This window comes from Malania oleifera, chromosome 2 (genome assembly GCF_029873635.1).
Source record: "Malania oleifera isolate guangnan ecotype guangnan chromosome 2, ASM2987363v1, whole genome shotgun sequence".
Lineage (NCBI taxonomy): Eukaryota > Viridiplantae > Streptophyta > Magnoliopsida > Santalales > Ximeniaceae > Malania > Malania oleifera.
In genome coordinates this window covers 35,647,339-35,670,351 of record NC_080418.1, presented here as the reverse complement: position 1 = coordinate 35,670,351, position 23,013 = coordinate 35,647,339, and the positions used below count along the sequence as shown (strand labels likewise).

The 23,013-nt window shown below is 38.3% G+C and overlaps 1 protein-coding gene across 2 annotated transcripts in view; it reads left to right on the top strand.

The window, feature by feature from the left end:
• The first annotated feature begins 1,468 nt into the window (after window positions 1-1,468).
• Window positions 1,469-23,013, top strand: part of LOC131149343 (uncharacterized) — a 38,312-nt gene continuing 16,767 nt past the window's right edge. Inside the window, exons 1-10 of one of the 2 annotated variants that reach the window (XM_058099715.1) lie at window positions 1,469-1,722; window positions 1,851-2,936; window positions 3,071-3,157; window positions 3,266-3,470; window positions 3,556-3,664; window positions 14,495-14,587; window positions 14,711-14,792; window positions 14,881-14,940; window positions 15,078-15,130; window positions 15,468-15,634. In XM_058099715.1, the coding sequence (XP_057955698.1) occupies window positions 1,887-2,936; window positions 3,071-3,157; window positions 3,266-3,470; window positions 3,556-3,664; window positions 14,495-14,587; window positions 14,711-14,792; window positions 14,881-14,940; window positions 15,078-15,130; window positions 15,468-15,634 (1,906 nt within the window). In that variant the 5' untranslated portion in view covers window positions 1,469-1,722; window positions 1,851-1,886. Of the gene's footprint in view, window positions 1,770-1,850; window positions 2,937-3,070; window positions 3,158-3,265; window positions 3,471-3,555; window positions 3,665-14,494; window positions 14,588-14,710; window positions 14,793-14,880; window positions 14,941-15,077; window positions 15,131-15,467; window positions 15,635-23,013 lie in introns of both variants that reach the window. The other variant, XM_058099714.1, reaches the window with a different exon arrangement.

The window sequence follows — 23,013 nt, the reverse complement described above, 5'->3', positions numbered from 1 at the left end:
TTGTGGGGTATGTCCCTAAATTTTATTTTTGAGATGTATATATGGAAATACAGTGGGTATAGTAACTCTGGTATATTGTGATATATGGTATTGAGATGTACATTATTGTATGTTTTTCTGCTGCTAGGGCTTCTGCTGTATGTTCTGATATATCCCTAGTACCTATAGGTCCAGGTGGATTGTGACCTGCTGAATTGGAATATGGGGAATGTGCTATTGATATTATTATTAAAAAAAAATGTGTGGAAAATGAGTAGGTCATGACATTTATGGGTGGAAATCTTACCTCATCCTCTGTTTATATAGGAACTCCTTAAAGTAGACTCCGGCAAAGGTCACCTGCAATGCGTCCGGCCTCTGCCCTCTGCCTAACCAATGCAATGGTCACTTGCACCTCCTCCTCCTCCTCTTCGTCTCTCTACAATGTCAGCCTCTCTGTTCACACACGGAAGAAAGAAGAAACGGTTGTGTAAGGGACGAAGCAAATCTCGTTAGGAAAAAAACTCTCCTCTTAATCCTGTTCTTGTGATGTTAGAATAGGGAGGAGGAGGAGGAGACGGTGGTGGGAATAGTGTCGTGGTCAGTGTGGAGAAGATAAATAAATGAAAACAAATAGATAAAGAGAATGGGTTTGGAAAACTCACAACGGTTGCCGTTTTATAGTGTTTTATTCATCTACTCTCTTTTGCCTTAATGGTGAAAAACGACAATCATACAGCTTGGGGACAAAAAATTGATAATCAATAGTGATATTTCTCCTGGACCTCCTGTTGCAGCTGCACGATCGATTCGAAAATGATGGAAGAGGAAGAATGATCCAATGGTGGAAATTGGAGCGCGCAAGAACGGAGATGTGCGCTACACGCTCTCTCTTGTCGCGGTTGCTCAGCTGCCGCCGACGACGCCTCCTCCCCTATTTTCCTCTTTCTATGTGGTGTGTGGATCTTCACAAAGGAGTGTTTTTTATTTTTTATTATTTTTAAATATGTTATAAAAATGTTTAAAAATTTTAAAATAAATAAATTATATTTTTTAAACGGATGATCGTTAATGATCCGTTTATTAAATTGTCGGGTTAGGGGTTATATAACAGTGACCCGTTAATAAATGGGTCAGCCCGAATCCAAACCTGTTTGATCCCGACCCGTCTAAATACGACCTGTAAATTCGTTTTGTCACCTCTAAACTCACGTATTTTTTTTTTAATACCGGGCAAGGAACGGAAACACAATTTTAAATGAGAGCAAAGCTTACAACCACGCATGCCCAATAAATTTCTCAAATATGAAGGAAGTTATTCAGCAAAATAAAAATTTTTGCAATTGTAGGTTTTTTTTTGTAAAATTGTAAAAATGAAATGGTAAAAATATGAAAAGGAAATAAAAGCAAATATCCCTAAATAGAGGCGTATAATTGCAAAAAATAAAAATTCTCAAATGCAGAAGTTCTCTGGGGAGGATGGTAAGGCAGGAAGGCTAGTTTCGGCATTGCAGAGAATTTGAGGGGGTGGACTCTCTGCCTTGTCCTCTCTCTCTCTCTCTCTCTCACCCACCAACCCACACACATATTTCTATCGTCGCCAGTTCGCCTTCTTGAAGGAAACCGTGTACCTATCGCCTTCTTTCCTAATCCCTTCGCCTCTATCTCTATCCACACGCATCTCCTTACAAACCCTAAATTTCCCACCGTAAGCTAGGGTTCGCAGCGAACAAATCCTTTCAGGTTAAGTCTAAAATTCAGATATATCGACCAATCACACAAACACTCATGTATACAATCATCTTTTTGAATCTTCCTATTTCATTCTCGATTTGAATTTATTGAATTCTAGTGGCTTGCATATGTTCTAGGGTTTTTTCGTTGATCTGTTGGCGAAGTGGCGGTCTATGGCGAATGGTACGGATTCAGAGGAGTTCGTGGTATGTTCTCGGGTGCGGACGGGGCTGAAGCGCGAGTTTGCCTTCGCGTGGAAGGTTCAGTCCCAGATGTCTGGGTCGTTGGGTCGGACTCGAGCTAGAAGGGCGCAAAATGGGGTGCCGGAGACTCGGAGTAATAAGAGATTGAAGAGTTCAGGGTCAAAGAAGGTGGAAAAGAACGATGCAAAGAATGATCAAGAGCGAGGACTGGTCGAGGAACAAATCACAAGCGACGCGGAGAAGGCTCCGACCAATGAAGCTCTTAAGACGGATGAAGGGCCGATGAGCGAGGAGGCAGCGAAGAGTGATGTGTTTTTAAAGGATGATGATAAGGTGAGTTTGATTGTTGAAGACGAGCTGGAATGTATTAGTGAAGAGGAACCGAGAAGTGATGTGGTTGATCTGACGAGTGATGATGAGCGGAAGAGTCATCAGGGAGAATTGGTGAACAAAGAGGTTTTGAAGGATGACCCAGTGAGACAAACGTGTGAAGAAGAGCCCAAGAGCGATGTGGGGGAATCAATGAGTGATGATGAACGTAAGACCAATATCGTAGAATTAAGAAGCGAAGGAGGACCAAATGATGATGAGGTGATGCCCATGCCTGCAGAGGAGCCAGAAGACCAGGCAGTGGTGAATGATGAGGAAAAAATTAGAACCGATGAAGGAAATAATGGAGGTGTTCCAATGTTGGTGGATGATAATATCAACGGGGATGACGCTCTGTTGGAGAAGCCTTTAAAGCGGTTCACACGCTCAGCATTGAAGCCAAAGGCAAAGCCAATAGATTTATCCACTGCCAAAAATGGCATGGAAGATGTTAAGAGTGGAGAACTTGTTAGCTGTGATGATGGTAAAGCAAATAGTGCGAGCAGCCCATCAGTGGTTCAGCATCTGAAGAAGCCAAGTACGAATAGGTCAAAAAATACTAAGTTGAGGAAATGTCCCTCAAAGTTAAAGGAACTTCTGGGGACTGGTATTCTTGAGGGATTACCTGTGAAGTACGTCCGTGGGTCGAGGGTGAGCTTTTAAATCCTAACTACTATCTCTGCATTTGGTGAACTTTATTTTAAGTCGAATGCTTGGCTAATCTCTCTCTTCTCCTCTCTCTCTCTCTCTCTCTCTCTCTATGCGCCTGCCCCACGCATGTTTAGGTTAGAGCCCCAAAAGAAACAGGGCTTCAAGGAGTGATCAAGGGCACTGGGATTTTATGTTCTTGTGGCACTTGTAGGGGTGTTAAAGTAAGTGTGCTTTTTTAATTCTATACATTAAGGTGGTAGCACTTTTCATCCCCTATCCCTGTTTGACTGCGCGGGTGAGTGGTAGCTGATTATTTGGTGTCAATGTAGGTTATCACACCTAATCAATTTGAGTTACATGCGGGTAGTTCAAATAAACGTCCACCGGAGTATATATACCTGGAGAATGGGAGCACACTCCGTGATGTGATGAATGCATGCAAAGATGCTTCCTTGGATGCACTGGAAACAAGTATAAAAAATGCTATTGGTTGTTCTTCAGTGTTGAAATCTGTTGTCTGTCTGAATTGCAGAGGTTATCTTTGTGCTTATCCATTTTGACATGATTTTTTTTTCCGCTAAAAAGAAAATATAATGAAATGCCCAGTCATGATCTCTAGGTTCTATTCCTAAAGCTGTTGTTGGGAACACAATGCTACTCTGTGATTCATGCCTGGAGTTAAAAGAGTGTCAAGCTACTCCTACTCAAACAATTAATAGCATTGACAGGTATGCATACATTTGTAAGAATTTGTGTAGAAGGTGGGCTTTAGCTTCATTAGTTGTTTACTATTTGCAACTCATAATCTGTTCAACTTCTCTTGATATTTTTGGTATAAATATGTAATTGGCATTGTTATATGGCCTTTTATTGAACAAGTACTCTTATACTTCTCAGAAGATGTATATGTCTGTGCTATATTAAACATTTTACATGTATTTCTAATAGTATATTGTGCACTCATATTTTGGAAAATCCATTGAGGATGTAGTTTAGCAATTTATGTATTAAAATTATGCTGTGGCTTCCTTTGAAGTCAAAAATATTTTGTTGGCGAGGAGAGTCTATTTTTTGGCCATGTTTGGCTCATGAGCATTGAGCTCATGAAGGGACCGTGCATATTTAGGAATAGGGTCCTCAGATAGGTTATCCAGTGAAATTCAAAGTATTACAGGGAAAACATAAAAGAACTGAATGATATTATTCCATTCCCTTCATGGAATAATGCCAAGCACGTTTTTTACTTTTTCAGTCTGACGGCCTGTCATGTCTGTGAATCAAATGCCAGCCTTAATGAGCTATTTAGTTGAGGTGGCAATCATGAGTTTTCGTTGCTTTGTTGCTTATGCTAGCAGTACCATAGACTGGAGAATTTTGATTGGTTGTTAGCAGCATGCTTTTCATGTATCATCGTTGTAAGATTATCTTGTTCTTAATTATATGATTTTTTCTTCAAGTTTACTTTTCTTCAAGTTTTCTTAAAAGCTTATATTACCTATCCCCATTATAGGCTTAAGGCTCTATATAGTGGTTTTGAGGGGTGAGCACATAGTTAACCAGATGGATATTGAACCGAAGCACTGGGGTATGATGTAGGATGGTAAAGAAATAGAAAATGAGAGAGGGTTGAGAGGGAGAAATAGAGAGGAGGGAACAAGAAGAGAGAAGGGAGAAGAAAGTGGTTGCTGGACAGAACAGGCTGGTTAAGGACACAGCAGAGGGCAGAACAAAGAACAGAAAATGTAAACAGAATAGGGAAGAATAGGACAAGAAAGAAGGAAAAAGGAGGAGGAAGAAGAAGGAAGAAAAAGGAATTCTGATTCAAGTATAATCACTGTCTTATACAATTCACAAACCAAGTATTAACACCTACAATTAAAAACACTAAATTACATAAAACTGGTCTGCCCGTTCACCGAATCCTGCATATATAGAAGTTTTGTGCACTGGGCTGCCCTACCCCCAACATAATAGGAAATTACCCATTGGGAAAAAATCTAAAACGATGATAGCTTCCTAATTTTTTGGCTGAAGTATTTTGAATAGGTGGTCTAAATGATGTAGGCTGTCTTCTTGTTGTACTGCCTGACTGAATGGATCTAGGCTCTGGGAGTGTGATTGTAAATATGACTAACATCTTAGCACACTCATGAATAATCCTTAATAAGTCATGCAGCATTTGAAGCAGGACAACCTCTCCACGAACCAAATACTTCGAAAACCACATTAAGGAGATGTCACGAACTCACCATTTGGAACAAACTCGATTGTGTCTTGTGATTGAAAAATGTTGATCTTGCATTAGTATCAGATGACAAAAGCAGGAGGCTCAAAGGTTCCTTGATAAGGTGCCAAATACAATAGAAACTAGATTAATGGTCATATAAGTGGGCAAATCTAAGTTTCTTAAGCATGGAGAAAGGGCCAATGCCACGTGAATGGAGCTTTTAAAATGAATTTCTATAGTTGTGCTCAGATCTAATGTGAACCATGATAGTGTTGCCTATATTAAATTCTCTAGCTCTATGATGCACATTTGCTACAAATTTGTTGTACATATCGCTCATGGCAAGTTTTCCCCTAAGCTCAGCATACAAATCATGGATGTAATGAGTGAAGGGCTTAGGATTTGAAATACAGGCATCTGGTGGTAAAAGAACTAGATCAATGAGTGCATCAACTTTTTAACCAAATACATCTTAGGTTACGTTTAGTTCACTGAATAGTTATTCTTTTGAAAAAGATGGAATACAATGAGAAATTTGAGAATATTGATAATAGCTATTCCTTGTATATTCCTTATTATTTCATGCAACATGTAATTAGAAAGGAATAGACATTCCTATGTTGAAATTTGGGAATAGTTTTTTTTCGTCTATTCCTTGTTATGGACTCGTAAAAGATTTTTCGTTGTTATTTTATTTATGGTAACGACATAATTTTTTGTATAAATAATTTTAACTAACCTATTATAACTAATCAATTGCTAGGAATATGCATTCCATGAACCAAACATAATCCTTCTTGTGGATCTATGCACATAATTAATATAAACAAACTCTGCAGTGGTAGCCCCAAGTTCCAATTGCTTTGTTTTTATCCCACTACACACTTAAGTATGTCACCACGACTATTCACAACCTCTCACCATCAGTTTGGGGGTGGCAAGTAGAAGAAAACATTAAGTGATTCTTACACCTTTTTAAAAATATCTTACATAAGTAACTAACTTGATATCCCTATTAGACACTATGGAAGTTGGCAAACATGCAATTTGACTATTTAAAGAACAATTTAGCCATATGAGATGCATTAGAAGTCTTAAACATCAAGTGATTCCCACACCTTTTTGAAAATGCCTTATATAAGTAACTAACTTGATATCCCTATTAGACACTATGAAGTAACATGCAATTTGACTACCTCTTTAAAGAATAATTTAGCCATATGAGATGCATTTGAAGTCTTATTACATGGGATAAAATGTGCCATCTTGGGAATTCCATTGACAACAAAAACAAATATGTAGTCATGTTCTTGGGCTATTTGCAGTCAATACTTAGTCTTCTCCAAGGCATGTGTGGCAATGAAGAGGGGTGTAAAGTTCAGGCTGTCTAGTGTTGTCTCCTAGACTCGACTGAATGACATGTACGACACATAGACCTATCCTAGAAAGATCCCATTTGAAGGCCAATAAAACCCGTCCTCAACTAAGGCAACGATTATATCCTTTCCTCAGATGATGTGTCCAACACCCAAACTAAGAGATCTCTAAAAGAAGAGGGGGAATGCATACCATAGTGCCCTAAACAAGCAACCTTCACGAATGATAAAATGCTCGCTTACCTCTTGAAACATGAGCCCAAAATCTGGACAAGTAGAATACTCGTACATCAAACAACCAAACCCCGTGACCTTAGCTCTCATGATAGTGAGAATGATTGCTACTCTACTAAGGCCATCAATTGCCTTATTCTCAATGTCGGAACAAGATATACTCATGAACCAGCATGTTGCAACACTAGGTGGTCGAAAAAGAGTACAAACTCCTCATAATATCCCCAATGTTGGAGGGATCTCACCACAACATTAAGCTCTTTAATAACCTTTGATTAACATTTTTCACTAACAAATGCCATGGGGTGCCCCTCTTGGCGCAAAACTCCACCCATAACTGTCTAGAGGCATCATAATTCATAGGCAACCTCAATTATTCTACTAATGTCTAGAGGCCCAAGGACAATGCTTCAATCATCTTCCTTTTAATCTCTTTTAAAGCTCTATAAGGGTCCGTAACTCCCCATTCCCTTAGACAATTAGTGATGGGAGCCATAATGGTTCCAAAATCCATTGTGAATCACCTATAGTATGTAGCTAAGCCATGAAAGCTACGTACCTTAGAAATAGTCCTAGGCTCAAGCCACTCTCTAATGGATCTAATCTTACTAGAATCGATAGCTATTCTTGCACAGAAACCACAAAACCAAGAAAGAGCACACTAGATGTTGAAAAGCTGCACTTCTTGAGGTTAGCATTTAAGTTGGCTTGGCTTCTCTAAAGTGACAAGGACCTCATGAAATATGTATCAATTCCTACAAAAACATATGAAGTTTCCTATGAATGGCTGCAAAAAATGTGTTACAGCCCTTATACAAGTGCTAGGAGCATTAGAAAGTCCAAAGGGCATGATCAACCACTCTAATGAACCATCTTGGGTCTTAAAAGTTGTTTTCCACTTATCTCTTCATCTAGTTATAACCATTGGAGACTTGGAGTACCGACTAAAGCTAGGTAGTATGTCAAGCATATCCTTAAGTCTAGGGATAGGAAACCTATACTCCAAATATTGATAGCTGCACAATCCACACACATCCCCCTAGATCCATCCCCCTTTGTTGTTAGAAGAACTGGTTCTACGCAAGGACTAATGCTATGTCTTGTAGTACCCTTGTCAAGAAGTTCTCCTACATGCATGTTCAATTCAACATGATCTTTTGGGTTCATCATGAGGCAAATTAGGTAATTATGAACCTAAAATGAGATCTATGGCATGCTGAATGTCTTGCATGGGTGGTAGCTCTCTATATTTGGTACTACATTGGAGAACTCAATTAATAGCTCCTTGCTTTCATGTGGATGCTCACATGGAAACTTTTGAATGTGCAATGATTGCTAAGATACACCTGTTTTCTAAGCTCTCTTGCTTGAAAGCCCAATTTAGCAATTGGATGCTTCTTTGATTTAGGACCCTGCGTAGTTTGTAATTTGGGATCCTTGGGTGTGGGCTTAGTGGGTGAAATGAGCTTCTGTCACTTTGCCTAAACACACAATTGTTTCCCCTACAATGATTGGTCACATCAAGATCATATAATCGTGGGGTGCTCTAATAGGACGTGAGCCACATTCATGAAGAGTACATGACAATAAATTCAATCTTTATAATCTCCCATTTTGATGTGCATAGCAACACAAGGCACCTGTCAGTAACAGGTAAATTTGTCCTGTTTACCCAATTCACTCTGAAATGATGTGGGTGTGCTTCTCCATTAATGTTCAGTCTACCCAGTGCAACTTTGGTGATTGTATTCATGCTATACTATCCTTGTCAACAACCAATTTGCATGTCCTACTACCTCACGTTAGATGAAAGTGTGGAAAATAGTGGTACTGTTTTCACTCCTCACTATTCACAGCAGTGGACAAGGCACGCTTCACCACACTAACATGGTTATCATCCTCCTCAAAATCATCCACAAGCTCACCTTCATCTCCTGAGTACTCAACATCTGCAACTTAACCCCACAATTGGGCTTGTCACAAGTAGCTATGTTACAACAATGACACTGAATAGATGGGCTACTAGCTTGAGTATTAGACCCACCAGAGCAAATAAAATGATGGGAAACTTTTTTGTTTTTTTGTTAGTACTCTATCTAGGGGTAGACTATGGAATGATAGACCCAGATTGAGGGAAGGATTTGGAATGGCGAGATGATAGTAGTTAAAAAGCGTGCCTAGGTGCAAGGCGCAGTGAAGCAAAGAGGCTTGCGCCTCAAACCAGGTGAGGCGAGGTGACTTGCAAGAGGTGACGCTAGGCGAGACGAGGCGCACTGGGGCGACAGGCGCAGTGAGTCGCGCCTTGTGAGTTTTTAGTCATTTAAAGTAGAGAAATAGCCACAGCCAGACCCGTAGCCCTCTTTTGACTCGAATGAACATAGCCCGAGCCCTTCTCGGCCCTTCGAAGCCCTTCGTGAGTTCGTTTTGCACATTCGAACCAGTAGGAGCCTTCGCGATCCTTCGAACCAGCAACGTGAGCTCGTCTGCGAGCCTTCGAACCAGCCGGAAGCCTTCACTACTTCGTTTTCGAGCTTCGAACCAGGATCGTGAGTTCGTCTTCGACATTTTGAAGAAGCACGACCCTTCGCGACTTCGTTTCCAACCAGCAGGAGCCCTCGCGAGTTCTTCTTCTTCTTCTTCTTCTTCTTCCTGCTGCCTGCTGCCTGCTGCCTGCTGCCTTCTGCTTCTCTTCTTCTCCTTCTTCTTCCTCCTGCTGCCTGATTATTGCGTGCTGCGTGCTGCTGACTGCTGCCTGCTGCTTCTCTTTTTCTTCTTCTATATATGTAAGCTTATAAATTAAATATTTTCTTTAATTAATCTAAGCTTATAAATTATAACTAATTCATAATATTTATTTATTTTACTGAAATTTACCTACTGTTTTTAAATTTGTAATATTTAGTTTAATTAATGTAAGTTTATAAATTATAACTAATACAAAATATTTATTCTTTTTATTGAAATTTGGCTACTCTTTTTCCTCTTCTTCTTTATATGTAATTACTAATTAAATATTTAGTTTAATTAATGCAAGTTTATAAATTATAACTAATACATAATATTTATTCTTTTTACTGAAATTTAGCTACTATTTTTTAATTTTTAATATTTAGTTTAATTAATGTGAGTTTATAAATTATAATTAATACATAATATTTATTTATTTTTATTGAAATTTAGCTACTATTTTTTTGATTTGTACTCTTTTCTTTTGATGTTGAACTATGTTGAATTGTTGATGCTTTTGGGCTAAATTTTCAATTTTGTAATTAAATTTTTTTGCATTTTAAATTCTAATATTACTAGATATTCATATGTTCATATACCAATTACCCCAAATAGACATTTTACACCATTTTAGGTGCACGCCTTCGCCTCGCGCCTCGGCTTCAAAGACCCTTCGGCTCGCCTCGCGCCTCTAGCTACTATGGGCGAGACTTAGTCACCCGAGATGATGACCTCTAGCGATCTTGAAGTACTTTTGATGGCAATAGCTTTTTGATAAGCTGCCTTTAGAGATTGAAAAATTTTATCCGCTCTCCTAACATCCTCCTTAATACCATTCATGGACTAAGTGACTGTCTGATGTGTGACCTCAACAAGGCCAATCCTAAGCAATAGCCCCTCAAATCGCTCAACATAGGTTGCTAGAGTGGTGGTTTGTTGATGATTCAAGAAATAACTGAACAGTTGATTCTTATAGGAAGGAGGGAAGTACTTCTCTTTCGATTGTTGTCTCATCACTTTCCATTGGATAATGGGAGGTTCATCTAATTGCTTGAGGGTTTGTTGAACAGTTTGCTAATACTTCTTGTTTGGTCTTGCAATTCTTTTTTCGGCAAACCAAAATTTGTCGTTACCTTGTGTGCAGTACCACCCAAAGTAATTCTCCATCTCTCCTATCCAATCCAAAAGGGCATTTGGATTTAATTTCCCATCATAGGCACATACATCTACCTTGACAGTTTTAGTAATATCTCCATAGTCCTGCTGATCATGTATAGGAGAATTTGGAGTATGCCAGACTTATCAGAACTACCGTCCTCAAACCTAGACTCTAGTTTAACTTGAGCATCATGTATAGGGGAAAATGGAGTATGCCTAGGGTTAGGTTGGTACCCTACATTGTCAAAATTATCCAAACTACCCTCCATAAACGTAGACTCTAGGTTAACTTGAGGCTGGAGAGGCTGAACTGGTCTGCTAGGTTGTCTTGCAGCCTAGCTCATCTTGTTAGGTGCTATATGAACTCTTGGGGAAGGAAGAATGCATGAGGCTGACCCTACTAAATATGGGGACTCACTAGGGTGCCTACTGCCAAACTGATTGTTCTAGACCATCCACTATAGGGCATGTATCCAATAAATTAATGAATTGCGCAAACTTTGAGATGCTCAAAATTTTTGTCTGAGTGCTGAAGAGTGTGTAACAAATACTGGGTATCAATTGGTGCAACTTTGGTGGGGGTGTTTTCAATGTTTTTGTTGATGGCCATGGATAATGCAATATGATAAAATGATGCTGAGGATTATTAAACTTGACTACAAGTGATATGCATCCTAAACTTACCATAATGCACCCACATTAAGCTATTGAAAGATTGCACATGAGTAGACCTGGTCCTGTAATATCTCAACAAGGGAGTGTCGGAATGAACAAGGGTTTCAGCAATCTATAATATATCAACAAGGGAGTATGGGTATGAACAAGAGATTACAGCAATGAGTGAACCAAAGGTACTTAAATAAAAAGGGAAGATTTTATTTATTTATTATTTTTTAAAAATGCTAATAAGAAATTTGGGATTAGGCAAACTGCTAATTTTCCTAATCATGTAAACTTTGATCAGGATAAATAGGAAAAATTTGGTTACTTTGCCAAAGACTCTAAGCACAAATTGTCATGAGTCTAAGCTTTCGGCATAGGCATGCAATTTCTCAAACTGCTATTGATGATGTAGGACAAAAAGCAAGACCTTGGGAAGATCCTTGTTGGATAATGATTAAGAAGAATTGAGTCAAGTGATTGTTGGGTTTAGTTATTAATTTATTACGTGTTTAGTTTAATTAGTATAATATTATGTCTATTTGGGGGCTTGTTTGTAATTTTTGTGTATTCTAGGGGTATGTTTGTAATGTAATGTAGTTTCAGGGGTATATGTGTAATTTCATGTGAAGTGGCTTTCTTATAAATAGTTTGTGAAAGCCATGTTGTAGGCAGTGGTTGTTGAATTTGAATCGAGAAAGTGAACGTGTGTTCCCCCTTGTATCTCCTCTCACCTCTTTTCCCCTTCCTCTCTTCAATTTCTTCTACTCTCTTCCATGGCTGCAGATCCTTGATGCTGCCCCTGCATCACCCAGTTTTCAAATCCTCGGCAAACAGCCCACAAAATGCAGCAACCCTCCAAATTATGTAAGCTGTAGCACTTGAATTTCCTCAATTCAGCATCAAAATCTCGGGAAAGAAACCAAAATATCATGGTGGGAATCTGGAGGCTGCAGAAGTGTCTGGTTATGTTGTGCATGTGTGTCACTGGTGTGTGGGGTGCATGCATCGCCAGGGAGGCTCCTCAAGCTGTGATCTTGCGACTGATTGTAGACACAGGAGTGGTGAGTCTGTCAGTGGTGAGGATGTGAAGAAATAACTCTGGCAAGGTGGGAAACCAAACTTGTTGGTGGCCGGACAATGTTTGATTGGCACATGGCAACTTTCTGGTGATTAGATGATGAGGTTTCAGGGGACACTGCTTCAGGGTTTCTGTTTTCAGAGTTGAGGGAGGTGCTGCGATGAGAAGATGCCTGGAAATTAGGATTCGAATTTGAGGGGCATGACTGTAATTTTCAAAAAAGTTGCTGGTGATGAAGAAGCTCTGGTGCATGATGATCATGGTTTGCTATGATACCAAATTGATGTAGAACAGTAAAGATATAGAAACAGAGAGATTGAGAGGAGATAGAGAGGAGGGAAGAATATTAAAGGATAAGGGAGGAGAAAGAAGCTGCTGGACAGAACAGTGAATTAAGGACAGAGTAGAGAACAGAACGGAGAATAGAAAATGCAAAGAGAATGGAGAAGAGAGGAGGAGGAAGAAGGAAGGAGAATCTGTACCATAGAGAGGGAAAAACAGAGAACATGTTTTTATAACTGTCTCATACAGGTCATGGAACAAGTATTAAGTATTGTGGAGGAGCCAATTGTTGGGAGGATTAATACAAAGCAAGGATAGTAAGATGGAGTTTATACTTTTGAGGACGATGTTTTTTAAATAACTGAAGGTAAAAGATAGAATTCTGCTCAATCCAGTTCAAGAATCTGCTGAGAAAAACATTCAAACTGAGAATTTGTTGGATAGCTTGGGCCTCACATTGTCTGATCACGGAGGAATGAAATTGGGCTTGATTGAAGAAGGGTCAGAGGGAATTATTGAATTTGGAGTGTTTGGTGAACTATGATGGCAAGGTAAGGCTGGGTACTATAGACCCATTGTGGTCCGCCCCTTCCCTGGACCCTGCATACGCGGGAGCTTTGTGTGCTGGGCTGCCCTTTTTTTTTTTTGTTCATTGCTTTTGTTTTTCCTTTTTCTTTGAGGATTTAGTATCATTGCTCTGAGCCTCTGATTGTACATTCTCTTTCTTAAATCTTCTTTTATTATAAAAAATCAAGTATTAATATCTACAACTAACTAAAATACAAAATTACGTAAAAATCTTGACATAACTGGAAATCACCCAACAGAAAAATCTAAAACAATTATAATTTCCTACTTCTACACCTAAAGTAAGTATGACAAATAGGCAGTCTAGAAGACGTGGGCAGTTGCCTGTTGGAGTGCTTTATGAAGTTCTTATGAGGCTTTAGGGTTCTAATCCGTGTGGCTCTTATTGTTTTTAACTGCGAACCAGCCATGGTCAGCTACATTAGATGGATAAACAGATCATATATTATGGGTGTGCCACTGTGCTACCCAATGTCACACAACTACATTTTTGGGTACATTGGATAGAGAAACAAATAATTTTTTATAGATGTGCCATTTGCTAACCAAGGTTATTCAAACTTGTAACTACAGTCCTGTGTGGTTAAGGTTTTGGATGCTATTTTCTCTATTTAGAAATGTAAGATACAAAGAAGAGTACACAACATTCATGTTTGGTTAAGTGTTTATTAAAAAAAGCCATTTTTTTGAAGCGTATAAAAAAAACACCTCTAAAAAATACAAGTTTCCAGAAACAAGTTTAGCTTGTTTACGGTGTTTCTTGATGCTGGATACGATGAAAACACAGAATACGGGCTAGAATTAACTTTTTAATAATAATAGTACTAATATAGCAAAACTAATAATAACAACAATTGTTATTGTTCTGTTAACAAATTGTCTTCCAGTCTTCATTTCTGGGAACAACCTTGAAAACAGCTAAGCAAATGCATTTTTGGGTATAAAAACTACATGATACAGTCCCTTGTTTTCATTTTCTAAGACAATTGTACCAAAATTCCTTTTGAAATCCTTAACCAATTGGTGGCCCTACATTTTAAGGGTGCTGGCAGGATTTCTGAATTTTTTAAAATAGCTTTCAGTTTGATGATCTTAATTTTTTAAAATATTTGGTTGAGAGTTTACAGAATAAATGGATTTCATGAATTTATGACAATTAAGAAGAAAGTTTTCAGGCCTTTTACTGTCACTGGATGATTTTTTTCTTTTGTTTCCCTTGCTTCAGATTGCCAAATCCTGAATTATTATCAAAGTCGTCTGACAGCATGGCAAAGAGTAACTCATCACGAAGTAAGAGTCAAGGGAGGCTGACGAGAAAGTTAGTATTTTTCTTCATAATTTGATGCGCTATGGTTGCATTCTGTAGTTCTCTTCATTATTTCTAATTGCATTGATTGTCAATGCTTTTGTTTATTTGCGTTTATTTATATATTTTTTGAAGAGATCTGCGGCTGCATAAGTTGGTCTTTGAGGAAGATGTGCTGCCTGATGGAACTGAAGTAGCATATTATGCTCGTGGGCAGGTTGTTGGGATGGAGGTCATTAAACTTTTTTTTTGTTTATGTTAGTGAACTTCTCTTTACAAGTAACTTTTTTTCTTCTATTGGACAGAAATTGCTGGTTGGTTATAAAAAAGGGTTTGGCATCTTTTGTACTTGCTGCAATTCTGAGGTACTTCTGTTACTGCTTGAATTATTACTTTCTTGAATTTTTCCAGCCCGCCCCGCCCCGCCCCGCCCCGCCCCGCCCCTGTTTGATATTGGGAACAGCAGATATGCTGAATTTTTTTAAAAATATTTAATATGCAGGTCAGCCCCTCGCAGTTTGAAGCTCATGCTGGTTGGGCTTCACGTCGCAAGCCGTGAGTGTTTGTTGGAATGCTTGGAACTTTGGTAGAACATAATGTAGTTTTGAGACCATGGTGGTCTTGCTATTTATATTTCCTATGAAACAAAAGCTGGAAGTTGTGTCTGTAATTTTAAATGCTGCTTCCTTGCTCACTGAATTCTTTGTACCTAAAAAAGTCTGGAAATAATATGGTTTTTTTGGCTGCATAGAAAATATGAATGGCAAGAGTCCATGGTTTAGGAGCACCATTATTTTGGGTAACATCCAATGTTAATTTTTTAACTATCGCATCTTTCATTATTCTTTTTTTTTTTTTAAATGATTAATTTAGTTCTCTGATGCTTTGACAGTTACCTTCACATATACACATCTAATGGGGTGTCTCTCCATGAGTTGTCAATATCTTTGTCAAGAGATCGAAAGTTTTCTACCAATGAAAACGATGACCTCTGCTCCATTTGTTTAGATGGTGGAGATCTTTTGTGTTGTGATGGATGCCCAAGGGCTTTTCACCAAGGTGAAATCCTGGTCTTTTATGACTTTCTCCAAATATTTATTATTTTGTATTTGCTAGTTTTGGAGTTTCTTGTGTTGCTCATCAACATATTTGAATGTCAAAAAACTTGGGAAAAGAAAATTAAAATAATGACAGGGAAATCAAAATCGATCTTTTGAAGTTGTGATATAATATCAAAATGCTAATGTATAAAAAAAGAAATGATTGTTTGCCAAAATTGTGGCTAAGGTAGGTTTGTTTCCATGCATTATTGCTGTCTTCTTGCTGGGAGGTGAGAGTATTGACCTCTCATGGGTGTTATTTGTGCTACCTTTGATTAGAGCTTTTTTGTTGCCCCCCCCCCCCCCCCCCCCCCTTGTCAGGGCAGTGTGCCAAGTGAAAAAGGAAAAGGGTCTAGCCTGTCTCATGGCCTAGCTGGGGATGACATATGGTGTAGTTACAAGGATGATATAGTTAAATGGTGCAGTCTTATCTTCAGGATTTTGTTTAATAACTCTATTGCTCACGTGGGGATGATATGTGATGAGGTTAGCAGCAAGAATAAGGTGCTAAATGGTAGAGTCTTAGGCTCTTAGCTTTAAGACATTCTTTTATCAAAAACTTTCCGGCTTGTCCACAAAGTCATTTCTACTATTTAGAAAAAAAAAATGAAACTATTATCCGTCGGCCTTAAATTTTCTTTAATAAAAATTTGATGATATGTTGAGTGTGGGTTTGGGGATTTGGTGTAATAGGTCAAGTTTGGGTCCAACATTGTGACAAATAGTTTGGTCATGGCTGGAGCCTTGGCTGTTTGAGCTGTTCATATTTCAAAATATATACGCATGTGTGTGTGTGTAAATGCGTGTGCGCGTGTAAAACAAGATTATTATCAGCGTTCAGAGGGGAAAGTCCCAGGTTCTATACAGAAAAGTTCTAAATGTTATATTTGGTAACAAAATGAAAGAAAGTTCTTAATAGAAATTGGTTGTAATAATCCATTCAAGCATATAAACAAATAATATTTGCACATAAAAAAAATAATAAAAAATGATACAAATTTTTTGTTTCATAAAGATATAAAAATTGCAATTAATTATTCTCATGTAAATCTCTAGTTGTATTGCATGTCTACCTATGTTTTAGTAACATTTCAGGATTAGACTTAATCTCCACATATTTTCCTATGAAAATGGAAACTTACCACTTCTCGGAGCATGCTTCGTCACTATGTAATATCGTCCCTCTCCTCTTTGGCCACCATATTGGTGACAGCGCATGTTTGTGCTTGCCCATGCTCTCTTCTTCCAAAAGTACCATGAGTTTTAACAAATTAAATTGGTGAATTGCCAAATATGTTCGCATGTAAGAGGTTTTTGTGAGTATTAGACCTCTAGGAGGTGGGAAGGACACTAGAGACTCATCTCCGTACTCCTTTTCTCAAAGATGTAGTCTTCAATTGGTCTGTTTGAAGATTTGAGTGACAATGTAAGAGGCTTAGGGAACATAATTAAGGCGGTTTGAGAGGTTTTAAGCAGTAGTTTGTGGTTGGTTTTTTGTGTAGGAGTCTTTGGGAACATATCCTAAAATTTAGTTAGTGTTATCTTCTTGTCCTCCAGTAAAACAATTATTGTTTAGGATACTGGATTTGCTTGTAGGGGGGATCCTCTTGGATGGCCTTTTGTTTGTATGTTTGTTAGTATTTTTTTGTCGTATCTTTTCTTTTAGACTTTAGAAATAGAGGAGAGCAATGGTTTACTTTTGTTTAAGGCCTTAATTGTCCTCATCTTAGGCCATCTTTTCAGGATAAGCTTGGTGATTTGTATGGGTGTGGTATATGTAGGTGTTGATGGGTGACTTAGTCTTATTACATAATTTTATTAGAGGTGTGATCGAGAGATATTCCTTTGTCTAATGCTCAATTTAGTTGTTTATACTAGGCAATAGACAAATGGCATACCAAAACCAAAGATATTCCTTTTCAGTACATAGCGGAAGGATATCTTAGTCCAAGATATCCATACTGATCATTTTTGTATTATGTTAAGAGTCAAATCATGTGAGTTGGGGCCTAGTCCATTTCATTTTGAAAATATGTGGTTGACCGACCATGAGTTTCATAGGTCAGTGGTTGGTTTGTGGAGTGATGGTTATTTCAAGGCTGGGCTTGTTTCATTTTTATGAAGATGTGTTTTTAAAAGAGAAGTTTTTTAAGGTGTGGAAGAAGGTGGTTTTTGGAGATTTGAAGGTGAAGAAAAATGACATTTTGGGGGAGATTGAGATTTCAGATAGGATTGAAGGGGATTGGCTTTTGATTTAGGAGCAGAAGAATATTAGGAATAATTTAAATTGTAAAAAATGGGTTGGAAGAGGTTTATTGAAGGAGATAAGTTCTAGACAAAAAAGTAAGGAGTAAGTACTAAGTGGGTGGGGGGAGACTGATACTTGTTCAGTTCATGATGAGACAATTTTTAATGCCCCTTTTTTTGAGGAGAATGTTTCAAGGCTGATGATTGATGGACTGGATTCAAGTCTTATTTCTAAGGGGCAAAGTTGCTGGTTAGAGAGGCCTTTTACTAAGGAGTGCCTTAGGAGGTGAAGTAAGAGGTCTTTGGTATGAAATGGCTGATAAAGTGCTCAGTCCAGATGGTTATACTAGGGCTTTTTTTCATTAGATGGAATATTGTAAAGGATGGTCTTTTGGAAGTTTGAGTTTCATGCTAATGGGGTTCTAGGTAAGAATGTAATTTTACTTATATCCCTCTTTTGCTCATTGTGAATTTTTCTTTACAGGTAAGGGATTATAGGCTGATTAGTTTGGTGACTAGTGTGTATAAGATTTTTGACAAGGATATTATCCTGTGCTATGTTGAGGGCTACTGTTTCTCCATCCTAGGCAGCATTTGGAGGTAGATACATTTTTCATGTTGCCCTGGTTGCTAATGAAGTTGTCAATGATGCTAGGAGAAGAAATTGGAAGAGGATTGTCGTTAAGTTGGATTGAGAAGGATTATGTTAGAGTTGGTTTGGGCTTCTTGGATAGGTTTTGATTAAGAGGGGGTGTTTTGGGGATAGGTGGAGGAAATGGATTGTGGTTCTTATTCTTCTAAATTTCGGTGATTGTTAACGTTCGACTTAGAGTTTTGTTTTGGATTTGAAAGGTGATCATTTGTATTCCTTTCTTTATTTACTTTAGTTGTTGATATATTGAGTAGGATGCTATCTAGGTGCTAGTTTTAGGTTTTTTAGAGGGGATTAGTGCGCGCAGGGGGAGGTTTCTGTTTCCCATCTCTATTTTGCTCATGATACTGTTATTTTTTTGGAAGATGTTTTAGGGGGTTTTGAGAATGGTTTACCTGCTTTACATATTTTTGATGTTTCATCTGTCATGATCAGCTTGTCCAAATCTAGCTTGTTGGTTTGAATTTGTGTGCTATTATGCTTCTTTACTTGGTTGTAATTTTTATTATAGGGAAAGAGAAAATTCATTAAAGGGCACCAGGGGGTGCCACCCTTGTACAAACAGAGACAAGAAAAAAAAAACCATAATAAGGAGTGCCAAAAAGTTGAGAATTGTACAAATGTCTATCATGTAAAAGCCACTCTACCAACTAGTTAAAGTAGTAGTCCGTTTTTTTGATAATATTTAAGGGGATAGCTGATCCTTTGAATGCTCTTCTATTTCTTTCCTCCGCACAATCCAAATATGGTAAGGGGAATCCGAGTCTAGCTTGGATTTCTTTCCTTATTTGAATGAATGCCTTTCCATCCCCATACTACTCCCGCCAATCTCCTGGCGGTAACCCACTGCTGCTTGATCACTGCAGTGGCTAGGTTTCAAAAGAACAATGCAAGAGGACATGCTCAATTGTCATGGCATTTTCCATGCACAAAAAAGCATCTGTTGACAAGAGGCAGTTCCCTTTTGAGCAATCTTCATTTTTTTTGAGTGGGTCTTTGGGCTTAAAATTGACTTGTGTAGGAGTGGTATTGCTGCTATTGATTTGAGTGCTAGCAGATCTAGGGAGTTGGCCTCATAGTGGGTTGTGGTATTTCGGATTGGCCCTGGTCTTATGTAGGGGTCCCTTTTGAGTGGCAATCCTGGGTTGGGGGCGCTTTTGGGATGCATTGGTGGATAGGGTGTTTAAGCGTTTAGATGGGTGGGAAAAGGCATGCTATTGAGGCTTGTCTTGCTATTATCCCTATGAATTACTTGTCCATCCTTAGGATTCTGCCGGTATGGCTAGTAAGCTGGATAAAATTACAAGAGATTTTCTTTGGTCTGGGTTTGTTGGAAAGAAGGATATTTGGTAGTTGGGAAGTGGTGTGTAGGTCTAAAATGAAGGGGGCAGTGGGTCTTGAAAAGTTGGTGACTAAAATCACTGCCCTCATGGCTAAATGGGTTTGAGGTTCCCTTTGGAGGATTCCTCTCTTTGGCGTAGAGTCTTTAAAGACTTGAGAGTAAATTTGGATTGCATGTAAATGCTTGGGATATACTAATTAGGGATTTAGATGTTTATGGAGGTCTATTTCTTATATTTTCCCACTTTTCATTCCTTATACTAAGTTTGTTTTAGGTGAGGATTCTTGAATTTGTCTTTGGGAAAATATCTGGATGGGTAATGCTACTTGGCTTGTTTCTTTCTTGTCTTTTTTGCTCAACTTTGGGGCATAATGCTATTTTGATGTCAGAGTGCCCTATGGCACTGGTGGTGGAGGACCTTTCTTCTTTTATGATGATGTTGGAATATTGTCATCTCTCCTTTGGAGTGGATAGTCATTCTTGGTCTTCGGGGTTTTATTCTTGCATATCTTATTTTTTTTATATGTTGACTAGTGCTAATTTTTCCTTTCCGCTCCATAAAATAATTTGGAAGAACTAAGTTTCCTGAAAAATTAAGGCTTTATTTTGGTTGTTCGTGCTTAATAAAGTTAATGATATGTTGCAGAGTAGGAGACCTTTGAAAGCACTTTCTCTAGATGTGTGCTTTTCATGCTTTGAGAGATCAGAAACAGTTTCTCATTTGTTTTTGCACTGATTTTGCTTGGAAAATGCAGAATGAGCCTTTTGGTTTATTGGGTGAAAGTTGTTTCTGCCTGGATATGGTTGAAAATTTGTTGGTCATCTCTTTTTCTGTTTTTGGTTGAAGCAAGGATGCTGTAGTATTTTGGAGATGTGCATTTTTTGTGTGCTGTTGTGTTTATGGTGGAAAGTGATGTGCATATATTTATTGGGAAGAAGTTGAATATTCCTTTGCTATGGGGGATAAGATTCATTACTTAGCTTCACTCTAGTTTGTTGGTTCTAGTTGCTTTAAAGGACTGAGATTCTTTGACATCCAACATGATTGGCTAAATTGTTGGTTTGGTTGAGGTTTCTTCCTTTATATTTTCTATTTCTTTGTTTTTCCTGTTTTTTATTTTTTATTTTTATTTTTAAAGGTTTTATCATTCTCCTTTTAGTACATTCTCTAATGAAATTATCTTCTCTTGTTATTAAAAAAAAGAGAACTACAAATAAACTCCTAAAGATACAAGAAATTACAAATGAACCTGTAAAACACATGTATTACAAACCCCCAAATATGCATAAGCCTACCATTAATTAAACCATACACATAATAATTGTTAATTGACTAAGCACAGTTGGGTCTAGGACCCAACAATCCCTTGACCTTATTCTTTGATATTGACCTCCAAATTGGGTCAAATTGATCCATCCATCATCTTCTCCCTGTCCTGCATCATCATCATTATTCCTACTTCCTATGTTGAGTCTAGCAAGGGAGAAAAAATCTTCCTAGCATTTCCAGATGAATCCCCAAACTCCAACACCACAGTATTCTTTAGAGGCCCAAAATTTTCAAGCTATACTTTATCTTCTAAAATGATCTTTCTCCTTTAGGAACCTCCAAATTCATTTCATAGGATGGTTTTGTTGAAAGTAGAGAGGGATTTTAGCCCTAAGATTCCTCTTTGAATAGATTGCTTAACCATCCCCAAATTGAAAAATGATATTTCGGATTCTACCCCTTGCTTCCCTGAAGGAATCTTTATTGAACGCCCTTCAATATTTTGGTAATTGAGCAAGTGATGGGGACAAGGGACATATAATAGACGGGCAGTTTGAGAGGGTGCTTTTGATGAGGGCAAGCCTTCTTGTTTTGAAAGATAATCCCTTTTCCAGCTGGCATCTTCTCAAATTTTTTTATGATTAGGTCTGAAACTCCTTTTGTTTTTAATTTAGCTCCAAGAGGGCCAAGGTAGATTACATGATAATCCCACCATTTCCAGCTGAAAATCCCCTAGTAGAGCTTCCTCAGTGGTTTCTCTCATTGGAATAATTCTTTTTACCACATTAAACTTCAGCCTTGAGACTGCTTCAAAGCATAGAAGAATGATCAAATTGAGTATTTGTTGAGGATTTGCTTCGTAGAAAGGATGGTGTCATTACTAAAGAGAAGGCGGGAGACTTTCATTTCTCCTGATGTTGTGACCTTTGAAAAGAATACCTTAGGTGGTTTTTTGCAGGAGACTCGAAGATTCCATCGCCATGGCAAACAGAGTGGGAGAGGAGATCACCTTGCCTCAACACTCTAGAGGAGTAGAAAAATCTGATTCACAACCATTGATGAGCATCGAAAAAGTTGGAGTAGTAACATAGGTGGATTCATAAAGCAAAATGCTAAAAGTTAGGATGGGTAGAAGCATGGCTGTTTTTTTTGAAATGAGTTGTATTAAATTAGTTTCAGCTTGTTGTATTTCTATTTATTTTGGGCAGAAAACACTGACCTCCAGTGAGGTTTTGCAAAAAGACGCATACTTTCTTTGAGGTATCAGAATCCCATGGACTTGCCCTGAGGTTTGGTAAAAAAGTGTGGACCTCCCCTGAAGTTTCAAAAACATATCTCTCCTGACATTTGATTTTTGGGCCACTTATATCCAGCTTGTTTTTTGGCAGTTATTAGGGGAGGTTTGCTTCTTTTTTGGTAAACATCAGGGGAGGTCCATGGACTTTTTGAAACCTACAGGGTGGTACATGTTTATTTTTTTTTGTTGTTTTTTCCCGAAACCACAAGACGAGGTCTATAGGATTTTTGAAACCTTAAGGGAGGTCCATGTCTTTTCACCAAATCTCTAGGAAAGTTTGTTTCTTCTACCGGTTAATATTCTTCTCTTGTTAGGATTTCCTTCAGGGTGGTTGAGTGACTAGAAAAGTTGTGAGATTTTGTTTAGTTTGGGGTTGCAGGTGGTGGGAAAGATCATTTTGTTAGTTGGGAGTTGTGAGGAAGCCCAGATCTAAAGGAGGATTAGGGTAGGGAGTCTATTGTATAAGAATATCTCTTTTGGGGTGGGGAGGGGGAGTGGTGCAGCATCTCCCTTTATAAATTGAATTCCTT